At 36.2% G+C, this 20,617-nt stretch overlaps 1 protein-coding gene across 4 annotated transcripts; it reads left to right on the top strand.

Moving 5' to 3' along the window:
- The first annotated feature begins 4,622 nt into the window (after nt 1–4,622).
- Nucleotides 4,623–20,473, top strand: LOC143459349 (uncharacterized). 4 transcript variants are annotated; one of them, XM_076956453.1, is made up of 32 exons: nt 4,623–4,764; nt 5,018–5,092; nt 5,201–5,321; nt 5,496–5,640; nt 5,722–5,855; nt 6,112–6,225; nt 6,557–6,678; nt 6,811–6,849; nt 9,177–9,374; nt 9,446–9,574; nt 9,647–9,765; nt 10,385–10,531; nt 10,680–10,844; nt 12,193–12,304; nt 12,465–12,593; nt 12,677–12,838; nt 12,912–12,988; nt 13,144–13,287; nt 13,461–13,629; nt 13,838–14,005; nt 14,137–14,345; nt 14,526–14,640; nt 15,446–15,697; nt 15,920–16,080; nt 16,159–16,303; nt 16,587–16,784; nt 16,995–17,138; nt 17,232–17,383; nt 17,500–17,701; nt 18,187–18,378; nt 18,544–18,711; nt 18,817–20,473. In XM_076956453.1, the coding sequence occupies exons 1-32, from the start codon at nt 4,726–4,728 to the stop codon at nt 19,042–19,044; spliced, it is 4,674 nt and encodes a 1,557-aa protein (XP_076812568.1). In that variant the 5' UTR covers nt 4,623–4,725; the 3' UTR covers nt 19,045–20,473. The 4 variants fall into 4 exon arrangements, with proteins under 4 accessions (XP_076812568.1, XP_076812569.1, XP_076812570.1 ...); XM_076956454.1 differs by having other exon boundaries at nt 5,496–5,637; XM_076956455.1 differs by having other exon boundaries at nt 5,496–5,637; nt 5,728–5,855.
- Nucleotides 20,474–20,617: the final 144 nt, after the last annotated feature.

Consider the following 20,617-nt stretch of genomic DNA (forward strand, 5'->3'; position numbering starts at 1 on the left):
CGTAGACGTTCCTGTAAATACTAACGTAATATAATGAGGACACTATACGTTATTACGCAATTTAATGGGCCAAACTCCCATCGGTTGAAACTTTCGTGATTTCAATGGGTTGAATCGTCCCGGTTTGAATCGCCCGGGGTTTAATTGTTCGTGGGTTCAATCAATCAGGCATTTTTTTCGTTAAAAATCAACCCAGTTGTTACTAACACGCGGCAATGGACGGGAAAAAAGTGACAAAACTCTAAAAGGCTTACAATGTGCTAAAAAATAATTAAGGTAATTATTGCTGGTTAGAACTAGCACCGCCACTAAACCAATAATTAGTTAAATCCACAAAAAGATATGTTGAAAAAAAGCGAAATTAAGCAGACGAACAGGTGGTGTGTTCAACTAACAGGTAAATGAAAATTGCTTCAATGCTGTACATCAGTGGATGGGAAAAGAAAACCCACCTGGGCAAGAGTCGAGTTCTCGTGACCATATCAATAAAGAAGGGCGTTGTTGATTAGCCCGAGTTTGTACAGCAAAAATGTACACCAACGATAATCTTTAGAAGATATGATGACAATACTGCTCGTTGCAAGATGGAATTTTCTGTGGTACATCGACAGTGATGTACGGAAAAAGATGCCGATGCTGTCCGATAAATGGTAGTGTTGAAAGGAAACCCTTTTATTCCGAAGCTGAAGACTCGAGTGGTGGTGAAGTTTCAATCCAGTAACTGGTTCCAGTCTTTAATCTTGAAAGTCTGTAAAATACAGTCTGTGATAATTGCTGTGAATATCCAAAATAGTTATGAAGTGAATGTTGAAAACTTACAAGTTACTTAATAAACAAACAGACTGACGTCTAATTTTCGAAGTCCGATTCAAAGTTTTCCTGTACCATCATCTTATGAAAGTGCTTTATCAAGAAGTAAAGGTTGAATCGTCCGTGGGTTGAATAGACCTGGAACCGTTTCTTGCAGTCCCAAAGCCCGAGCGTGTGCAATTGCGTGTGGTTGCAATTCCGTTTGAGTGCAATTCCTTGTGGGTGCAATTCCATGTGGGTACATTTCGGTTTGGAGGCGGGGAAGTGATCCATTTATGACCTGCAAGCCAGGCTTCTAATTCAGAAGCCTGGGTCGGGATTACAGAGGTCATGGGTTCTGTAGATTGAAGCCTGGCTCGAGATTACAGAGGTCATGGGTTCTGTAGATTGAAGCTACAGAGGTCATGGGTTCTGTAGATTGAAGCCTGGCTCGAGATTACAGAGGTCATGGCTCGTATAAAATGAAGCCTGGGTCGGGATTACAGAGGTCATGGGTTCTGTAGTTGAAGCCTGGGTCGGGATTACAGAAGTCGTGGGTTCTGTAGATTGAAGCTACAGAAGTCGTGGGTTCTGTAGATTGAAGCCTGGGTCGGGATTACAGAAGTCGTGGGTTCTGTAGATTGAAGCCTGGGTCGGGATTACAGAGGTCATGGGTTCTGTAGATTGAAGCCTGGGTCGGGATTACAGAGGTCATGGCTCGTATAAAATGAAGCCTGGGTCGGGATTACAGAGGTCATGGGTTCTGTAGTTGAAGCCTGGGTCGGGATTACAGAAGTCGTGGGTTCTGTAGATTGAAGCTACAGAAGTCGTGGGTTCTGTAGATTGAAGCCTGGGTCGGGATTACAGAAGTCGTGGGTTCTGTAGATTGAAGCCTGGGTCGGGATTACAGAGGTCATGGGTTCTGTAGATTGAAGCCTGGGTCGGGATTACAGAGGTCATGGCTCGTATAAAATGAAGCCTGGCTCGAGATTACAGAGGTCATGGGTTCTGTAGATTGAAGCCTGGGTCGAGATTACAGAGGTCATGGCTCGTATAAAATGAAGCCTGGGTCGGGATTACAGAGGTCATGGGTTCTGTAGATTGAAGCCTGGGTCGGGATTACAGAAGTCATGGCTCGTATAAAATGAAGCCTGGGACGACATTACAGAAGTCATGGCCGGTATAAATTGAAGCCTGAGTATAGATTGGAAGGGTCATGCCTCGTATGAATCGAAGCCTGGGTCGAGATTACAGAGTTCATGGGTTCTGTAGATTGAAGCCTGGTTCGAGATTGGAAGGGTCATGGCTCATATAAAATGAAGCCTGGGTCGACATTACAGAAGTCATGGCTCGTATAAAATGAAGCCTGGGTCGGGATTACAGAGGTCATGGGTTCTGTAGTTGAAGCCTGGGTCGGGATTACAGAAGTCGTGGGTTCTGTAGATTGAAGCTACAGAAGTCATGGGTTCTGTAGATTGAAGCCTGGGTCGGGATTACAGAAGTCGTGGGTTCTGTAGATTGAAGCCTGGGTCGGGATTACAGAGGTCATGGGTTCTGTAGATTGAAGCCTGGGTCGGGATTACAGAGGTCATGGGCTCTGTAGATTGAAGCCTGGGTCGAGATTACAGAGGTCATGGGTTCTGTAGATTGAAGCCTGGGTCGATATCAGAAAAGGGTAAATAGGTTGAATCAGAAGGCAGGAAGGTTAGCCCAGTCGAGCTCTTTTGCTTTTTTTTAGAACTAGGCTAGCAGAATGCGGAAGCTGATTAATGTTAAAGAAATTACTGTGTCAGTGTGTAGGCCTATTGAATTATTTTAAGTCATGTGTTTTGACTGCATTGAAAGTTAGGCTAGGCCTGTATCAGGTTAAATTTATTATTAAGCAATCGTAAAAAGGAATATTATAGGTTGTAGCTTATAGTAGTCTACCAGTACATACTGGTAAAGTAAAGTATAGTAGTCTACCAGTACATACCAGTACATAAATAAACAAATATTTATCATAAAATTCAAAACTATTAAACAATCCGATTTTAAATAGATGGAGTTAAAAGAGAATTTCTCTTCAGTGTTTTGGGGCAAGAAAGAAGAGATTTTTGAAAAAATTGAAAGCTCACATGGAAAAAATTGTTTTTTATGCAATCTAGAAATATATGAAAATTTTCATTCTTCCAATGAGAACATTTCGAATCATTTTCTAAAAAAGCATTTCAAATTCGCGGTGGAATTTGAAGTAAAAGGTAGAAAGGGTAAGTGTTCAAGTATTACTAAATTTCAAATTGTGTTGATAATGTTAAGTTGGGCATTGTTAGATTATAAAATTATATGTTTGTATTTGTTAAGGTTTTTCTCTTCCTTGCCGCAAGCAAGAATGCCTAGACAGAAAAAGTGAAACCAGCCTTTTTAGGCATGACCTCTTTATTGTCGATCAAACCTTTAGTAAAAAAAGCTGTGAACTTTCCAGTCATAGGCTACATAGCCTAACCCATGACTTCTGTAATGTCGACCCAGGCTTCATTTTATATGAGCCATGACCCTTCCAATCTCGAACCAGGCTTCAATCTACAGAACCCATGAACTCTGTAATCTCGACCCAGGCTTCGATTCATACGAGGCATGACCCTTCCAATCTATACTCAGGCTTCAATTTATACCGGCCATGACTTCTGTAATGTCGTCCCAGGCTTCATTTTATACGAGCCATGACTTCTGTAATCCCGACCCAGGCTTCAATCTACAGAACCCATGACCTCTGTAATCCCGACCCAGGCTTCATTTTATACGAGCCATGACCTCTGTAATCTCGACCCAGGCTTCAATCTACAGAACCCATGACCTCTGTAATCTCGAGCCAGGCTTCATTTTATACGAGCCATGACCTCTGTAATCCCGACCCAGGCTTCAATCTACAGAACCCATGACCTCTGTAATCCCGACCCAGGCTTCAATCTACAGAACCCACGACTTCTGTAATCCCGACCCAGGCTTCAATCTACAGAACCCACGACTTCTGTAGCTTCAATCTACAGAACCCACGACTTCTGTAATCCCGACCCAGGCTTCAACTACAGAACCCATGACCTCTGTAATCCCGACCCAGGCTTCATTTTATACGAGCCATGACCTCTGTAATCTCGAGCCAGGCTTCAATCTACAGAACCCACGACTTCTGTAGCTTCAATCTACAGAACCCATGACCTCTGTAATCTCGAGCCAGGCTTCAATCTACAGAACCCATGACCTCTGTAATCCCGACCCAGGCTTCTGAATTAGAAGCCTGGCTTGCAGGTCATAAATGGATCACTTCCCCTATTGTCGGTTTGGGTGCAATTAAGGGGTCTAGCATACAAGTGCACAACCAGATGACGTCATAATTTGAGTAGCTGAGGTCTAGAAAACAAAAGCATCCTGCGGTTGTGCACTTATTTTCTAGACCCCAATTAAGTTGGGTGCAATTACGTTAGGTGCAATCAGTATGGAAGCAAAGAACAGTCCGAAAACTGGCAATATAAAAAATGATCCTGTAGGGCGTAGGCTATGTATCCCTCGACCTCTAGGCCTATTGGCTATAGCTGGTGCCCGAGCCTGCGAGCATAGAAACAATCGTCGAGTTGAAATGGTGCAAAGACACTCCAGCTAGACTAACTCAGTCGGAGCCGGAGGATAAGAATTATGATACCATACCAAAAAGTGCAAAGTAGATGACTGATTTGTATACAATAGTAGACCCAACTCAACTATAGCCTATATAAATGTGACATCATTTGGTTACAAGTGCACTTGTGCACTGGACCAATTAGACCTAAATGCCTAATCACTGTATTCGTTTGTTTTAAGTCCTGAACTTACTACAATTTCAGAAGTTAGGTTAACAAGTGCAATTGTATTGAAACTGAGTGGCCTAAGAGCTGGAAACTGCCAAAATTTATAGCTGCAATGCTAAATCGTATACGGAAGACGTTCCGAGATACAGAGGTAATTTAATTAATAGAGGCAGTTAGCCTACTAAGCTGGGTTTACTCCATTCAAGAGATTAAAATTGCAAAACATGACCAGAAAATCAAACCAATTTTAACACAAGTATTATATTACCTGTTGGACTTCAGCAGCCTATTGGTTGCAGTAAAATGCTTAATTATGTAAATTCTGAATCAGATCAGATCTGAATCAGGTTTATGTTTTCAGTTTTTATATCTAACATGAACTATCAGGCTTCACTTTTTTTTAGCATCAGTCTCCTGGACAACATCGACAGCCATCTAATTCCCAGCGACGTGAGAATGAAAGCAGCCCTGAGCACACGGTTTTTAATAACTTTTTTTTAGATTATACAGTTCCTTATACATTCAACATCTATATAATATAGCATTTTTTCAGAGATAATATTTTGAATGTGCTTTAATTCTTGCAGGGATTTATATGCCCTATTTGTATGGTCAACCAAAAATCAGCCGAGGAGTTACAGAGACATTTTGATGTTGCTCATTCAACTCCAGATCAGCCTGACTCTACTTTAAAGCCACAAACAAATGGTTATTAATATGCTAATGTCTTTGCAGCTGAATAATTTGTTTGTACTCGGTATTGTTTTAAAGTACAGGTACTTGTGAGCAGAACTGTTTTTATAAGACTTTGATGACATGTTTCAGTTTTATTTTGTATACAACAACATTTGTACTTAACTAAATAATTATTTGTTTGGGCAGATGTTATAAGTGACAGTACACATGTGCAGGAGCACTCTCCACAGCACATAAAAACGGAAGCCTCTCCTCCAAGAAGCAATGGCATTGGTGGTGTGAATAATGCAGAGGAAACAGGAAATGAAAACTATGCTACATCCACTAGGTAGTAGTATGTGTGAATGAATTCTACGTATTTTGGTTGGGATTTCAGTTTTTGTGTGGTCATTTAAACAAAACTATTATATAGTAACAGCAACAATCCAACTCTGGTAGCTGAAATAGAAGACCTGCAGGCATCACTCAAAGAAGAAAAGTGGTACACCTCAGAACTAAAGAAGGAAATAGCATCAATACAAAATGAAAAAGTCAATATTTCAGCTGGTAATATCAATTTGATGCTGTCAGATTTTTGTTTTTTTACATGAAAAACATAATGCAAGGGAAAAAGTAGAGCTGCAACTGTGAGCATTTTACATGACTGATAGTGATATAATACGTTAAAAATTAGTAAAATACGTTAAGAATTAAGATATATTAGTAACAAGAACCAGTTCTCGTTACTTCATTTACAAGTGTGAATTATAAATAGGCCTTACATGCTGCATGTTATTGCAAAATATATTATAAATTTTTCCAGATTATGAAACTTTACAAGCACAATTGCAAATTGCTACAGCAACAAATGAAGAGCTTGCTAGACAAAAGGAACTATTAGAGAAGAAAGCTATGAACTTGGCTCAAACTATTGCAGGTACAGGATAATATCAAATTGAAGGAAACAATGGAATTTATATTTTATATTCCAGTCGTTGTATAACTTCTCACATTTTTTTTGCCCTGATTAAGCTAATTTGCAAGAGTTAAAGTAACGTTCGATGGCAAATAAAGTTAATTTACGCAAGAAAACATATTTTTCTCTGTCAGTACAGCTGGCGAGAAAATTGTAAACTGAAGAAAACAATTTTTTATTTCTTTTTTTCTAATGCATCTTTCAAAAAGAATTTTGATGTTAAAAACACAGTAATACACAATGTGACAATAACAATCATATTCTGCCATTTGGTAAACAGTTGATATTGCAGGTGTTAAAGCAGAGAATGATGAATTGGAAAGCCAGAAAGTAGCGGTGGAAGAAAGATGCCAGAACCAAAGTATTGAACTTGAAAAGGCAGCTGCTTGGGTTAGAGACCTTGAATCTCAACTGGTATGAGAAAATATGATCATGTTTTAAATAACGAACATTGTGATGTTTCTTATTCTAATGAATGAGGAGTAAGTACTGGTACTTAATATAAGGTGTGTCTTTATGTTGCAAATTTAGTTAAAATTTTTGCAGCCACCAGGCCACACAGTTGAATCTATTGTGAAGGAAAAGGTACCTGGTTATCATACAGTATTGTTGATGCTTATGGCTAAACACTTGGTTTTGCCATATTTTTTTTGTTTTTGCAAAGCCTTAATTTAGCCATTTTCATATTATAGATTGTGCACGAGGTATTCACATTTCGTAAGAGCTTTATGAGAGCAATCTGTAATAATCACTTTACAAAGTTTGCATTTTGTAAATTGCATTAAATTTATTTTATGATTTTTTGGAAATGGGATGTTAATTGGTATTCAGACATGTTAACCTAATTATTGATGATTTCATGTAAAGTTGATCAGATTTGATTTGTTTATTTAACTGCAGTTTTCTAGCATTTGTGTGACTGTCGAATCTGTTGGATTTAGTCTGTGAGTCTAACAGTATGTTATAATAACAAGTGGTATGGGTGAAGTTCAGGAAACATTTTTAAGCTCTTGATTGATGCGTATTAATGGTTAAGAACTGATTACATATGGTATAAGCAGCTGATTCAGCTTACCGTTCTTCTAAATACCCAGTGGTCAGAACTACCCATCATGCGGTGCCGCTAGTGTTTCACAGTGTTCAAACGTTGTAAGTACTAGCACATCACATATAGAAACTGTACTGTTTTGGTACAGCTTGTACAAGTACTTCTGACTTACAATGTTTATGTCATCTTCCAAATGGTTCTTTTTACAATATTTGCAGTTTATTTATAATGATATTCAGTTTAAGAGTTCAGAACTGTACTTCTATACAACAGTGTACAGCTACTAAACGTTCCAACATATTATATGTCCAACAACAGTATGTTATCATATAATGAAAGATGCAACGAGACAAATGCTTGCAAGTAATATTTGATATATGATACTGTATTTGATATATCATACTGTATCCATCAAGCAGCACAATTTTTTTGTGCAATTTCTCATCTGCAAAATATAGATTTGCGACCCTTTTTTACACTTTGAATACAATAGCTCTTCACTATTGTAATGTGATACGATCATTTAAAAGCAATGTTATTTAAAGAATGGAATGGCATTAATAATAATTCTCAAACTTAGTGCATGTTGTTGGTTCATATACTGGATGATCTTAAATCAAATGACTGTCCCTCCATAGAGTACATGCATTACGCACAGTATATATATACAATATTCTATGCAGTATCACCGGGATATAAATTCATATATTCTCTATAACGTTGATATTCTAGATAACGATGATATAGATATTTTCTATCTATAAAATGTTACATTCTCTAAAGGTTAATCTTATTTATGTCTTGTAATTATTGTGAGGCTTCGGAGTTCTGAGTCTGACATTTAAAAAATCATTGCAGAAGCAGCAAATTGATAAAATGTTGTTGACTTCTTTAGTTAAGTAGCAACATATTTAGAGCAATCTGTTTTTATATTTATTTTATTGAGCCTGTAAATTTTTTAAGTTGATTTTTTATCTTCAAGTAAAATACTGTGAGATATTTTTTTTCTGAAGTTCTTAATCCATGACTGACCCTATCCAACACAAATTATCAAGGAATGAATTTCCTCCTATCTAATTTATTGAATAGTAGTTTTTTATCTCATAAAATTTAGGCCTACTGTTTGAAACTTACCATACTGCATACTTACAAAGGAAGTCTTGAAACTAACCTTCCATAACTGTAACTTAAACTCTGGTTAATCCGAAGTGATAATTACGACTTGGATGTGAATTGTGTTCAAATGGTGTGTCCATAAACTAAAAGGGAAGAATTACTGCTAATGAATTGGGTGTAAGATGTGTAGTGTGCAATTTGTGCATATTTAACTTAATGTGTGTTGGCATGACATTAACATGGTCCTAAAGGTCAAATATCTTTTAAAAAAGACGGAAAATGTGCTTGACATTAATACAGGAGCGGTCACTGGACTGTATTGTCTTTGGCTTGTATGAGTGCTTTTGTTGCATACTGTATATTGTTTGTTAAATGCTGTATCATTTGTGTGATTTTTTTTTTTAATTTTTAAATCTCTCTCTTAAAGATACTTTGGTGACAAAACAGTTCTGATTAACAAGATTTCACTGTAATAAGATTTGGAATGTCATAGAATATTTTTAATTTCAATATGCATGAAGCAAATTCGAGTATATCAGTAAAGAATTTTTATAATTTTGACCTGATAATTAAGCATGTGATTTCTGTATTAATTGTGTGTTTTCAAATATTCTAGCAAAGTTGTAATACTAAGTATATAAGGTGTATAGTGCAATGAAGTAATCTTTATTAGGTCTACCTATCCCAGCATTGCATAACACTCGACGTGTTTGCTCTCATAATTTATGCTGGTATTTTGAACCTGCAGTTGCAACGTCCTGGAGTAGATGATGTGATGGTTCTCAAAAAAGAACTAGTCTCTGTTCAGACTTTGATGGATCAGATGACCCAGGAAAGTGAGAAAAAGAGCAAAGAAGTTGAAAATGATCGCCAACATCTTCAGAATCTTCTTGATGAAGCTAAGCAACAAGCAGAGGTTGTGCAAAGGGAGTTTGATCTATTCAGAGTGAGTTCCTACCTCTTTTCTCACTATTTTGATATGTTTTTAAACACGATCTTACCACTTTAATGTTTTAGGCTGAAAATGCGAGGCTAAAAGTAGAGAATAAGCAGACTGCTGCTGAAAAGGATGAATCAACAAAATTGCTGCAACAGGAAAAGGATGACTTAAACAAGTTATATTCACAAAAAGAAAACACGAAACAAGTAACTAGACTGCTTCAATGGTAAAGATATCCAGTTGTTGTTCAGTGATTTTTAACATCTAGTTGGTTGCAGGAGGAGATTGTGAATCTACTGTCATCACTGGAAAAGGAGCAAGGTTACTCACACTCGCTGAGCTATGAAATAAATCAACTACAAGAGGAAAAGTCATTATTAAAAAATGATGTTGCCAGGTTTAAAAAAACTGTTTTATTGTCAGTATATCCTGCATTGCTAGGATGAAGTATTGTAGTATTGATATTTTGCATTCAAAGATAATTTACCCATGGCGAACACTGTTTAACAGAGCACTCCTGGGAATGGCAAAACCTGCTATAATAAGTGATTTTTCTTTCATGCGATGAGAGCTCTTTTTCACTATGAAAGTTAGTGTGTAAAAGGAAAGTCGCACAAGTAAAGAGATTTACTGAACATTCCTGCTACTATTCAGTGTTCAAGAAAAAACAATTGGTCAAATTTTGACTATTGAATTTGCTTTTGGTTGTGTGATCAGGCTTCAACAGCAGGTTGCACTTTTCGAGCTAAACCGGTGTCGCCTTGTGTCAAGTTGCTCTAATAAGTGATGGGCCTGTTTGAGTAAGCAAAAAATTTATAATGCGAAAATCATCACTTCTTCCATAACAGCCGAAACTGCTGTAATGAGTGCTTTGCTCTACCACTGTATTGCGTGGTTATATGAACTGATGCTCTATCAAGCAGGTTTTGCTATCTTGTAATATATTTAGTAAAAATGTGTTGTAATGTGCCAAAGAATGTTGTCAAAGAGTATGTGAACAATTTTTTACATGTTAGGCTTTCTGAAGAGCTTGAGAATTCTAAGAAGTTGTGTGAAGATGAGCAAAGCCGATTTAGTCATCTTAACAATGAATATCTGTTGATTGAAGCTGCTAAATCAGATGCAGAAGCTAAATTACTTGAATCTACCAAAAAGATTGAAAAGTATGATAAAACAAAATTTACTTATTAAAATATTTCGTAGGTTTCAAGCAAAACGTATTTTGTAATGTTCACTTTTTTATTATGTTAGAAATGTTAAATAAAGTGGTTTTAATAAGATCTCGTACATCATTGTTTGTTTTATGAGAAGGCTCTGTGAGGAATATGAAAGGGCAATTACCGAGAAGGAAGCTCGATTGGACGCAGTGTACATGGAAAAAGATGAATTGGAATCACAGCTTAATGAAAACAAAGCTACTGTTGAACATATGAAACAGGAAAAAAATAACTTGGAACGAAGATTTGACGAAATAAAGTATGTGAAAATGAGGTTTTAAATTCTGTTATGTCTATGGATGCAATATCATTAACTCGTATCGTTAACTCAACTAAAGTGAGTGGCATGTGCAAACACACGTTGGTGTTAAATCAAACAATAGTTGTCAGTAAGTAATGCAAAGAAGGATTTTTTCAATAATGTTTAGTGGTTAAGCAATTAGTGGTGTAACAATAAACCAAGGTTTTGCAATGATTATGACCTACACTCTGGCAATGATGACATCACTATGTTAAGATGATATGCATGACACTGGTGTTTGGATCAAGTATGGATAGAATGTATGTTGGCGACAAGAAAAAGGAACATTCATTAAAGCATGCTTAAGTCCTTAACAAGAATAGCTTACTTAAATAAGCATAAAGTGAGGGGCAAGTCCAGTGGTTGTCAGTAAATATACTGGTGAAACGATTTGTGTATTAATATGTAGTGGCTAAGCAGTTATTGCCATAAATAAGTGGCAAAAAATTCAAATTGATTGTTTAAACATAACGAGCATGGCAATTCTTATTACGTCATGAATAGAACGTTTCCTGTGACAGGCAAGTAAAGACAATAAGACATTATTAAAAATCCTTTCATGAGTATATTTACTGACAACTACTCTTCGATTTAAGACCAACTTGTTTTGGAACTTCCCCCTCACTAACTTAAATTACATTGGCTGTAGCTGTAGTTGTACTGGTAATGAAGGTAGATGCCAAGCTACAGTTGACTGATTTCTGTCTTGGTTGTTGGCGCTAGCCTAGCCTGGTTCCAGTAACTGTCGTAAGGACATGACTATTTCACTAGTGCATGTACTTTCACCTGGGACATTTCCATGCTGGAAATACACATCATCTGCAACTAATTGCGTTTCTGTTGAATCGTTTTTCCATCCAAAAACTTTGACACCCTACCACTCTGCAGCTGTATTTGCATCAAACGCCAAGCATGTTGATTTAACACTGTGATGTCATAATAACCGTCACCATCATTAGTAGCAAATTTGCCACACATGTTCGGCAATTATAGTATACTTACTGACAACTAATTCTTCTCTTAAGACTCTTGACTTGTTTTTGAACTTGCCTTTCACCTTAAAATTTCAGATAATTTAATGTAACCTAAAATTGATCCCCAACAAAATGTCTAATTAGTAATATTATGTATATAGCAACTTCACATACCATACACAAACTTTGGATAACTCAAATTATTTCAATGTTATCTTCAATTTTGAGTTGGGTACTGTGGTTATATTGGTTTTATAGTTTGATCTGAAATATTAATGTCAAAATTTAAATTTTTCCAAAGGCTAGTAGTCAATATACTTTTATGGTTACAGAGCAATGAGCAAGCAAGTCGAGTCAGAGAGCAGTTCGGTTCAGCATGATCTTCATTTTGAGATAGCCCAATTAAAAATGAAATTAGAAACATTTGAAGCTGACAATATTCAAGTAATTGCTGTAAAGTCTTTGCTCGATTGATTGTTGTATGTTTATAAGCATTTGTTTCATAATATGCCAACATGATCGTACTTATTAGTACACAAGTTATGTATATGGTAGTGAATTAAATCTCTTGGGGCTATAATTTTTTTTGTGAATTTTTTACTAGCTATTGGGGGGAAAAAAAACACTGGAAGATAATGTGGAGAAAATGAAAAATGACCACAATGATGAGAGGAATAATATTCAAAGCAAGGTGTTGGAGTTGCAGCAGGAGTTAGTTGTGCTAAAAATGCAGGTATTGATTTTTTAAATGACTCCAAAGTTCTAGCATTTCTTCTGATTGAAACTGATATCTGACCCAAGCTCGTTTGTTTCTAGAGTAACCAAATTAATGAACAAAAGAATCAAATGGAAAGAAATCTGATTGAAGCTCATTCAAAGCTTGAAGATGCACGTAAAACATTTGAGGAAACTCAAGAAAAAAATCATGTATTAAATACCAATTTTGCTGTGAAATCACAGGAAATGGAATCATTGAAGGTATTTTTGCAGAAGTAGTGGGCAGAAAATTATTATTTTTAAACCAAACAAAAGACAAAATGATTTATTTTAGGAAAAATTAATCATGGCTTCCAACAAACTTGATGAGGAAATTGCAAGACGGGAATCATCAACAGAGGAAGCGGCTAAGTAAGATTTGCTTTTGTGGATGAATAATCACTATTTGCATATACTGTATATTGTTATGTAAGCTGGTAATTGCAAAGCTTGTACATTGTACAGGCTTGAAGATTAAACCTTTTTGTTGTATCATTAGTTCATTACACATCACAATGTTTCCCCAGATTACGAGAAGAACGAACTGTCCTAATGGCACAGATGGAAGCTGGTGAGGGTGAAGCTGTTGCAAGAGCACAAATTGCTGAGGAAAATGATTCTTTAAGAATGCAGAAAGAAGAAGCTCTGCAAAAACTACGAAGTGAATCAAGGTGTATTTTTTATTGTGCCTGGTTTTTCAAAAGTTAAAACATTTTGTACACCTGAAATGGAGTTTTCTAAATACTGCCATAGTTAGCAAAATTGGATAACAATAGGTGTTTCGTTATATTTCCAACAGAAATCTGTTTTCCTTTTTTTACGTATATAATCTTGCACTCTTCAGTGAACATGAACTCGCCATGCAAAGTATAAATGCAAAGTTAGCAGAAGTAAACGCAAGTTTGGTGTCAATTCAAGAAAAATATGAATCTTCCCAACAATTGGTTATAAAAATTAAAGATGATCTCACAGCTGAAAAAGAAAAAAGCATGCAGTTGGAGGCTGATTTCAAAGTAAATTAAAGTAGATTTTGGCCATAAATAATTAAATAAGCAATAAAAATGAATGAAAATTAGATTAGATATTAAAATATAAATAAGTAATTGTGTAAATAGTCATGATAAAGGTAGAAGATTTAAATATCAAAATTGTTCTATTTTTCATTTTCATAAGAGTGGACTTTATTATTAACGTGTTTTGGTAATTAATGTTTGTGGATAGGTCAAGGCAGAGCTCTTATTGACAACGCAAGCTGCTAGCGCCACTCAGCGAGCTGATATGGAAAGTCACTTAAACTCTGTCAAGTGGTCTCTTGAGGAAAAGACCAAAGAACTGGAGAAACGAAATGCTGATCTGACATCTTTGCAGAGTGCAATGGATGATCTCAAGGTAAGAATTACTTTCATACAGCAGTACATGCTTTATTTAATTTTTATGGAGTTATGATTTTGTTTGGTTATATGCATTTGCTGTTCATGCATCACTTTTTTTCGTACTTACGTATTTTCATCCTTGATTAGACTCAAGTGAATCAGCAGAGACAGGATTATCATTTGGAGCTTGCTAACTTGAAGAGCAACTTCGATAAGATGGAAAGAGAAAAGCAGGATGCCCATGAAGATGTATCAAGACTCAGGATTGATCTGGAAGACGCTAAGCGAGCTCATCAGGAAGACAATGAAAGAAGAAATGAAGCAATGAAAGCTACAGAAACTAAACATGCAGAAAAGTAAGTTGTACTCAACTTATGTAGAGAATGTTACAAATTCTGTGTTAATTCGTTGCGTTTTTTTCTGAACAAAAATCTTACTGGTTTCTTACTACTTTTTAAAAATTTAAAATATTTCCAAAATTAGCTTTGTTTTTACAGTTTCTATATTTTTAAGATTTTTTTGCTTTTCTCATACAGAATTGCAAGCTTGAACTCAATTTTAAAGGATGTTAAAGATGATTTACAGGTTAAGACAAAAGAACATTCAGAGCAAATATCAATGCGAGAAGCTATTGAAAAAAACCTTGATGAAGTTAGTATGACTGCATATAGTTTGATGTGATCTATTGCTCTTTCAAAATGCTGCTAAAAAGCTCCAATACCATTTTGTCCAATACAGTCGACTCCGCTTAATTCGGACACTTTGGTTCCGCTCAATTTTGGCCGAATTAAGCGGAGAAACGGCTTTGTCCGAATTAAGCGGAAAATCAGTTGTTCGTTTCATGGTCATTCGTAAAGGCAGAAAACGCATTTAAAATACTGTACTGTTGCGTAATAAATGAATTGCAGCTGCGCTATACTGCAGTAATTGGCACTGATCACATAAAACGTCTTCGTTTACTTTAGTGAGCAATTTCACTTTTTGTGCTAAACTTTTCTGTACCATTCTGTTCTACAAGATGGACGCAATTGTACCGAAGTAAAAGCGACTATGAAGCTGACATGGCCTTATATGAGTTCATTGTCGATTGTTACTGCATCGATCGTCATTGTTTCACCATAATCACTCATAATGCAATCGCATCTTGTGTTAAAACGAACGAAGTACTGTTTATTGTGTCATAAACTCATAACCTAACAATGGAATTGCGAACCTGTGTCCGAATTAAGCGGAGAATTGTCCGAATTAACGGGAGTTTTTTACGTTCAATTTTTACTTTTGTTCCGTTCCCGAGCATTTTGGCCGAATAAAGCGGTTGTCCGGGTTATCCGGTGTCCGAATTAAGCGGATTCGACTACTTACAACCTATGTACCACTCATAAATTACGCTATGAAACGAAAAATTTTATGATAATTATATAAATACTAAACTACTCGGTATTTTGACTTAATACAGACAAAGAAACAAGCGGCAAATCTAGAAGAAACATGCAACACCACCAAACTTGAACTTGACGAAATTTTAGAAGAGTTAACCAAAGTCAAAGAAGCATTTGAAGCCTCCCAACTTGCTCATCAAAATGAGGTGGAAGAACGAAAAAAGGAGAGCTCACAATTTGAAGAGCGGCAAAAAGATTTGGAAGTAAAGATGAATCGAGACTCTGATCAATACAATGAAGAAATCAATAAGTTAAAAGAAGAAGCAAAGGTAACTATATCATCCAGGACATATGGGCTTGTTATCTTTTGTGGTAAAGGATTTAAATTATTTCTTACCAGTATATTTTTGAATGTATTGCTTCCTTATTATGATTAAAGCAATAAGTTAGTTTATATTGGTAAGAGATGTTTTTTGATTGGATTAGTTTGAATAAAATTAAGATTTGCGAGAATCTGATTTAAAACGTTTCACTCTAGCTGCATGTTTTAGAACCAGGCAAACGTTTTGGAAAATGAGCGCCTGCTTAAAACCAAGTCAGAAGAAGCTCTAAAGTCTGCTGAATCTTGCATATTATCTCATCAGGAGGATATTTCTGCCAAAGAAAAATTACTGAATAAGATGCGATCAGAAAGAAATGAAATTGAACAGCGGTAAACGAAATGATACTTCGTTAGCTGCTTTTTTGTGTAAGTGATTTTCGGAAGTTTTTAATTTTTTTTAACTTCCAGGTTGAACTCTGAGATTTCAGATCACCATCAGAAAATTGTGATGCTGGAAGAAAGTCTCGTTTTAAGTCGTAGTGAAACGGAAAAGAAGGTGTCTGAAGTAAATCAGAAATCTGAGGTGGCAAGATCTACCCAAGATGAATTAGATGTAAGTCATGCAATATGTTATAGCTACAATGGAACCATCATTTTGTCCATTCTTACAGATCTTTTGAAAGGGGCCAGTTTCCTCACATTTTGGTTTTATTTTATTTTTAACTCTTTTTCAGCCTGTTTTGAAAATCTTGTTTAGTTTATTATGTTTTCAAGTCACTCAATGTAAACATTTGTAATATTATATTCCTTCCTTGGTTTTTTTGCTTCGCCGTTGTCTATTTTAGATAGTTGTATGTGACAAGTTAAAAGTTATTTCTTTGTGTTCACTTTTTCAGAGAGTTAAATCAGAGCTCGAGAGCATGACCACCCATCTGACAGAAACTGAAGTTGACCTTGAAAACTCCAAAACAGAGTTGAATGAAGTTAGGCTAATATCTCAACAACTGAAAAATAGTAAAACAGACTTGGAAGAGAAAAGTGCAGTTCTTGAAAGAGTCAACGAAGATCACATTAAAAAGATCAATGACATGGAGGTATTGGCAATTTATACGTGACTACATGACTAACCAAAATAGTACTTTTCTACGAACTATATACGAGTAACCTCTTTCTGGGCGTTGTAAACGTTGCAGATAAAAAAGAGGCATATTTTTGTCTGACATGAGTTTTGCAATTAGGTTGGTCAACACTCGCTCAATCAGTGCCTGTTACTAAAGGTTAATGTTGTAACTTGTTATTACTAGGAACAACTTTCAAGCAGCTGTGAAGACAATGTAAAACTAAATGGTGATATTACAAATATTAAAGAGAAGCTCAGACTAACTGAAGATGAGGCCATGTCAAGAAAAATTGAATGGGATGAAAAATCTAGTGAATTTGAAACTGAAGTAATATTTTTAAACAAAATTGCACAATATCATTTAAAAAGTTGCAGGTGTGCGATTCCTGAATTTTTTTATTGTACCAGTGTACCTATTTAGGTAAGGGTGTTGCAAGAAAGCTTGAAATCAATGAAAACTGACTTGGATGCAGAAAAACATCAAAGACAAGAAGATAATTTCCGAAAAGAGGATGAAATGAAAAGATTACTGGAAGAATGGAGCTCTCAAGAATCTTTATGGACAAGTGAAAAGTACCTTTGTAGTTGATTCATTGCATTCTATTCCATACTCTATATGCACTTTGAAGTGGTCAACAACAAAACGATTTTGAAGTAGATGCCAAGTTTTATTTTGTTACTGTTTATAGGGATGCATTCCTTGAAAAAGTTGATTCCTTAGAAGCGGCACAAAGCTTATTACTGGGCCATAAAGTGGAGCTTCAGAAGTCGATTAACGCGCTTCAAACTTCTCTGGAAAACGAGAAGAAAACAGCTTTTGAAGCTCAAGAGAAAGCAAAGGCGAATTCCAATCTACAAGAACTTAAGATCACCGATTTAAAAACGCAAATAGTAAGTGGAAATAACTTCTGTTTTTTCTAATTCTTAGTATGTCTGTTAATTGCAAAACATCACATTTTTGTGAATAATAAATATGGTGTAGCCCTCTACCATAGTTGGGTTAGCAGCCGCTTGTCAGAGAAAGAGAAACTATATAACCGCTTTGCTTTGTTGAAACTTAATTTTATCTTACGTCGAAATCGTTTTAATTGGTGCCACTTTTGCCCAAGGCGATTAAGTTGTAGATGAATTTAGATTTTTAGTATGATGACGTGTGTAATACGCTGTTTAGCTATTTAAGTTTTTAAATAAAATAATAATGAAATCATAAGTGGAGAAATGGTCACCATCGATAACTATGATCAAATGAAGTTATTGTCAAAACATCTTTCTCATATCCGGGAGTCTAACCAGAAGAACCAACGATATATGTTTCCTTTATCAACAATCCAAGCTTCGGCGTGTTGTTATAGCAGAAAACCGTTTGGTTTATTTAGGAAAAGAAGAACAACGAATTAGAAGAAAGTGCGGCTGAAAAGGTTGTAAGTGAATCAAGGTTACAACTTGAAATTGGTGCTCTCACGGAAAATTTGAACAGCACAAGATCTGAATGGGTTGCAACTACTCAGCGTGTTGATGCTACAACCAGGGAAAATGATGACTTAAGAGGACAACTTGTCGTTCTCAACGTAAGTTTTTGTGAAATTTTGTCAAGTTCCAAAATAAGCCAGGTGCACTACATTTACTTGATATTGCTTTTTATGAAAAGTTAGGTCGAACAACTGCAATTCAGATGCAACTTGGTATTAAAGCGGTTGAAGACCAGTAATTATTTTTCTTTTAAACCTCAATAGGCGACAGTGCAAAACAATGCAGACGAACGTCGGACGCTGTTGGAAAGATGTCTGAATGCTGAACAACAAGTCGAGCAAATGACCAGTCGGTTTAACGAACTTCGCCGAAAATTGGACGACGCTCACTCCGCCATGCACGAACTTGGAAGGGAAAATCAGGCGTTGCAGGTAGTTGTAAAAGCGACTTCACATTATTTTGGTGCAAATGAAATTACATATTGTTGTAAGTCATATATCACCATCTACTTAACACGCAAACTAAACTGTGAACAGGTCAAACACACAACGACTATATCGAGGCAATGGGCCGATGATAAAAATATCAACCAATGCAAGGCTTGTAGTCGTAACTTTTCTCTTACTGTACGAAAACATCATTGTCGGCATTGCGGTGATATCTTCTGTGCGGAGTGTTCCTCCCGCAACGCAACCGTGGCTTCGTCCAAGAATCCTGTTCGTGTCTGCGAAAGGTGCTACGACGACCTGCTGGTCGCCGGTTAAATGTACGCCGGTCCGCTAGTGTGCTATGGAAAGCCATTCTAAACCAAGTCAAGGTCTTACACATAAACAAAGTCAACTCGGCAGTTCAGTGGGGAAGTTCTTTAACTTTCAGCTGAATGAATCAGTTATATTACTTCGAGATATCCGAAGTAGGTTAAGTTGGCGACAAATAACCTAGATTCGCAAATAACCCTAATACCCCTGGTTTCACCTTGGCTAGCCAACTAGGTTATCATAAAGATCATAACCTTTTTGGACTCCCTGCTTATTTTAGTTGCTTTAAATTCTTCATTTTTCTTTCTTCCATTGGTGTACATGAATTTTTATCACCCCTTCAGTTACAGGGTTGCGACTACCACGACTCAGGTTCTTAAATAGCGTTATACACTGGAGTCCACTTCAAAGTCTTACGGTGAAGAGACATTTAATTATGGAACGCAAAATTAACGCTCGACTTTTCAAGCCTATATCAACCCACTATTATATTTGCATTGTAGTGGGTGCGTTTTCAAGCAATTTGGATATAGTTAATGACGTGGGAACCAGAAAAACACTTCGAATTAATCGAAATTTTGAGTTAAAACTTGTATTTATAGTTGGTTACATGTATTACATGCATTTCAATTTGGTTTGCGTTGTCTTGGCCAAAGTCCAGAAAGAATGGATATTTAAAATTACCATGTTGGGTTTTGCATGCGTGGCCGCCATGAATGAAGACATAATTTTTTGTTTTGCGCAAGATCTTTGCTTTTTGTCCAGATTGGCTTTCCATGGCCCTACACTTCGAAAGTAGTGTTTGTATAGTACATGTAAAATCACTTTAAATTTTCATTTGCAGTTTCGCCAAAGTACTCTTCGAATAGGCATGTTTTACCGTCACTTTGCTTAACTTTCATAAAATCTACTTCTTAATATACACCCAACTAACAACGCACCTGAAATGCACTGATCGTATATGCTTCATGTTTTGTTGTATCACACATCCATCTAAATTATATATAGTACTGATATGTACTCTATTGAATGTCCCTAACGTGTTAGAGTCTAACACGTTGAAGATTGCTTGGCTTGCCTATTACCTGTTCGTGTATACAAATCCTGAGACATTTAAGCGAGAATCCATGTTTTATATTTTTTGATAGTTTTATTGATATTTTGCATGGTGTTCTATTGGTTTCTAAACACACCGACAGTTCTTTCGTCGATTTCAAGTTCGCTTTGCTTCTCCAGGAAGCCAATTGAAACCAAAATGTGCATTTAGTGGAGTCTTAATGTTGATTGTCCCAGCTTTGCGAGTTACCAGTACCGCCGTGTGCAATATTGTGTGTAATTTTTGTTGTCAATCGTATGTATTCATCTATTTAATTTGCAGTCATTCTTATACATTTTGATTTGGCGTGACTCATCAATAAATGCATTATCTTTCTTACATTTAGATTACTGTTTACTTTTGAGAACAAATTTCAGCTGCTATGCTAGGCTAGTTGATATGACGAAAGTTTGAAGAGCGCAGTTGCATTTAGTTGGGGTTAAAATAGTGGTACAGTTTAAAAGTCTTTGCTGACCTGTTGGA

The sequence above is a fragment of the Clavelina lepadiformis genome, chromosome 5, assembly GCF_947623445.1.
Source record: "Clavelina lepadiformis chromosome 5, kaClaLepa1.1, whole genome shotgun sequence".
NCBI classification, from domain to species: Eukaryota; Metazoa; Chordata; class Ascidiacea; order Aplousobranchia; family Clavelinidae; genus Clavelina; species Clavelina lepadiformis.

Bases quoted from the DNA above. Each gene is read 5' to 3' on its own strand.
- LOC143459349 (XM_076956453.1), top strand. From the start codon at position 4,726: ATGCTAAATCGTATACGGAAGACGTTCCGAGATACAGAG. The intron at 5,322-5,495 runs GTTATTAATATG...TTGTTTGGGCAG, and splicing joins TTTAAAGCCACAAACAAATG to ATGTTATAAGTGACAGTACA. The intron at 16,304-16,586 runs GTAAGTCATGCA...TCACTTTTTCAG, and splicing joins CTACCCAAGATGAATTAGAT to AGAGTTAAATCAGAGCTCGA.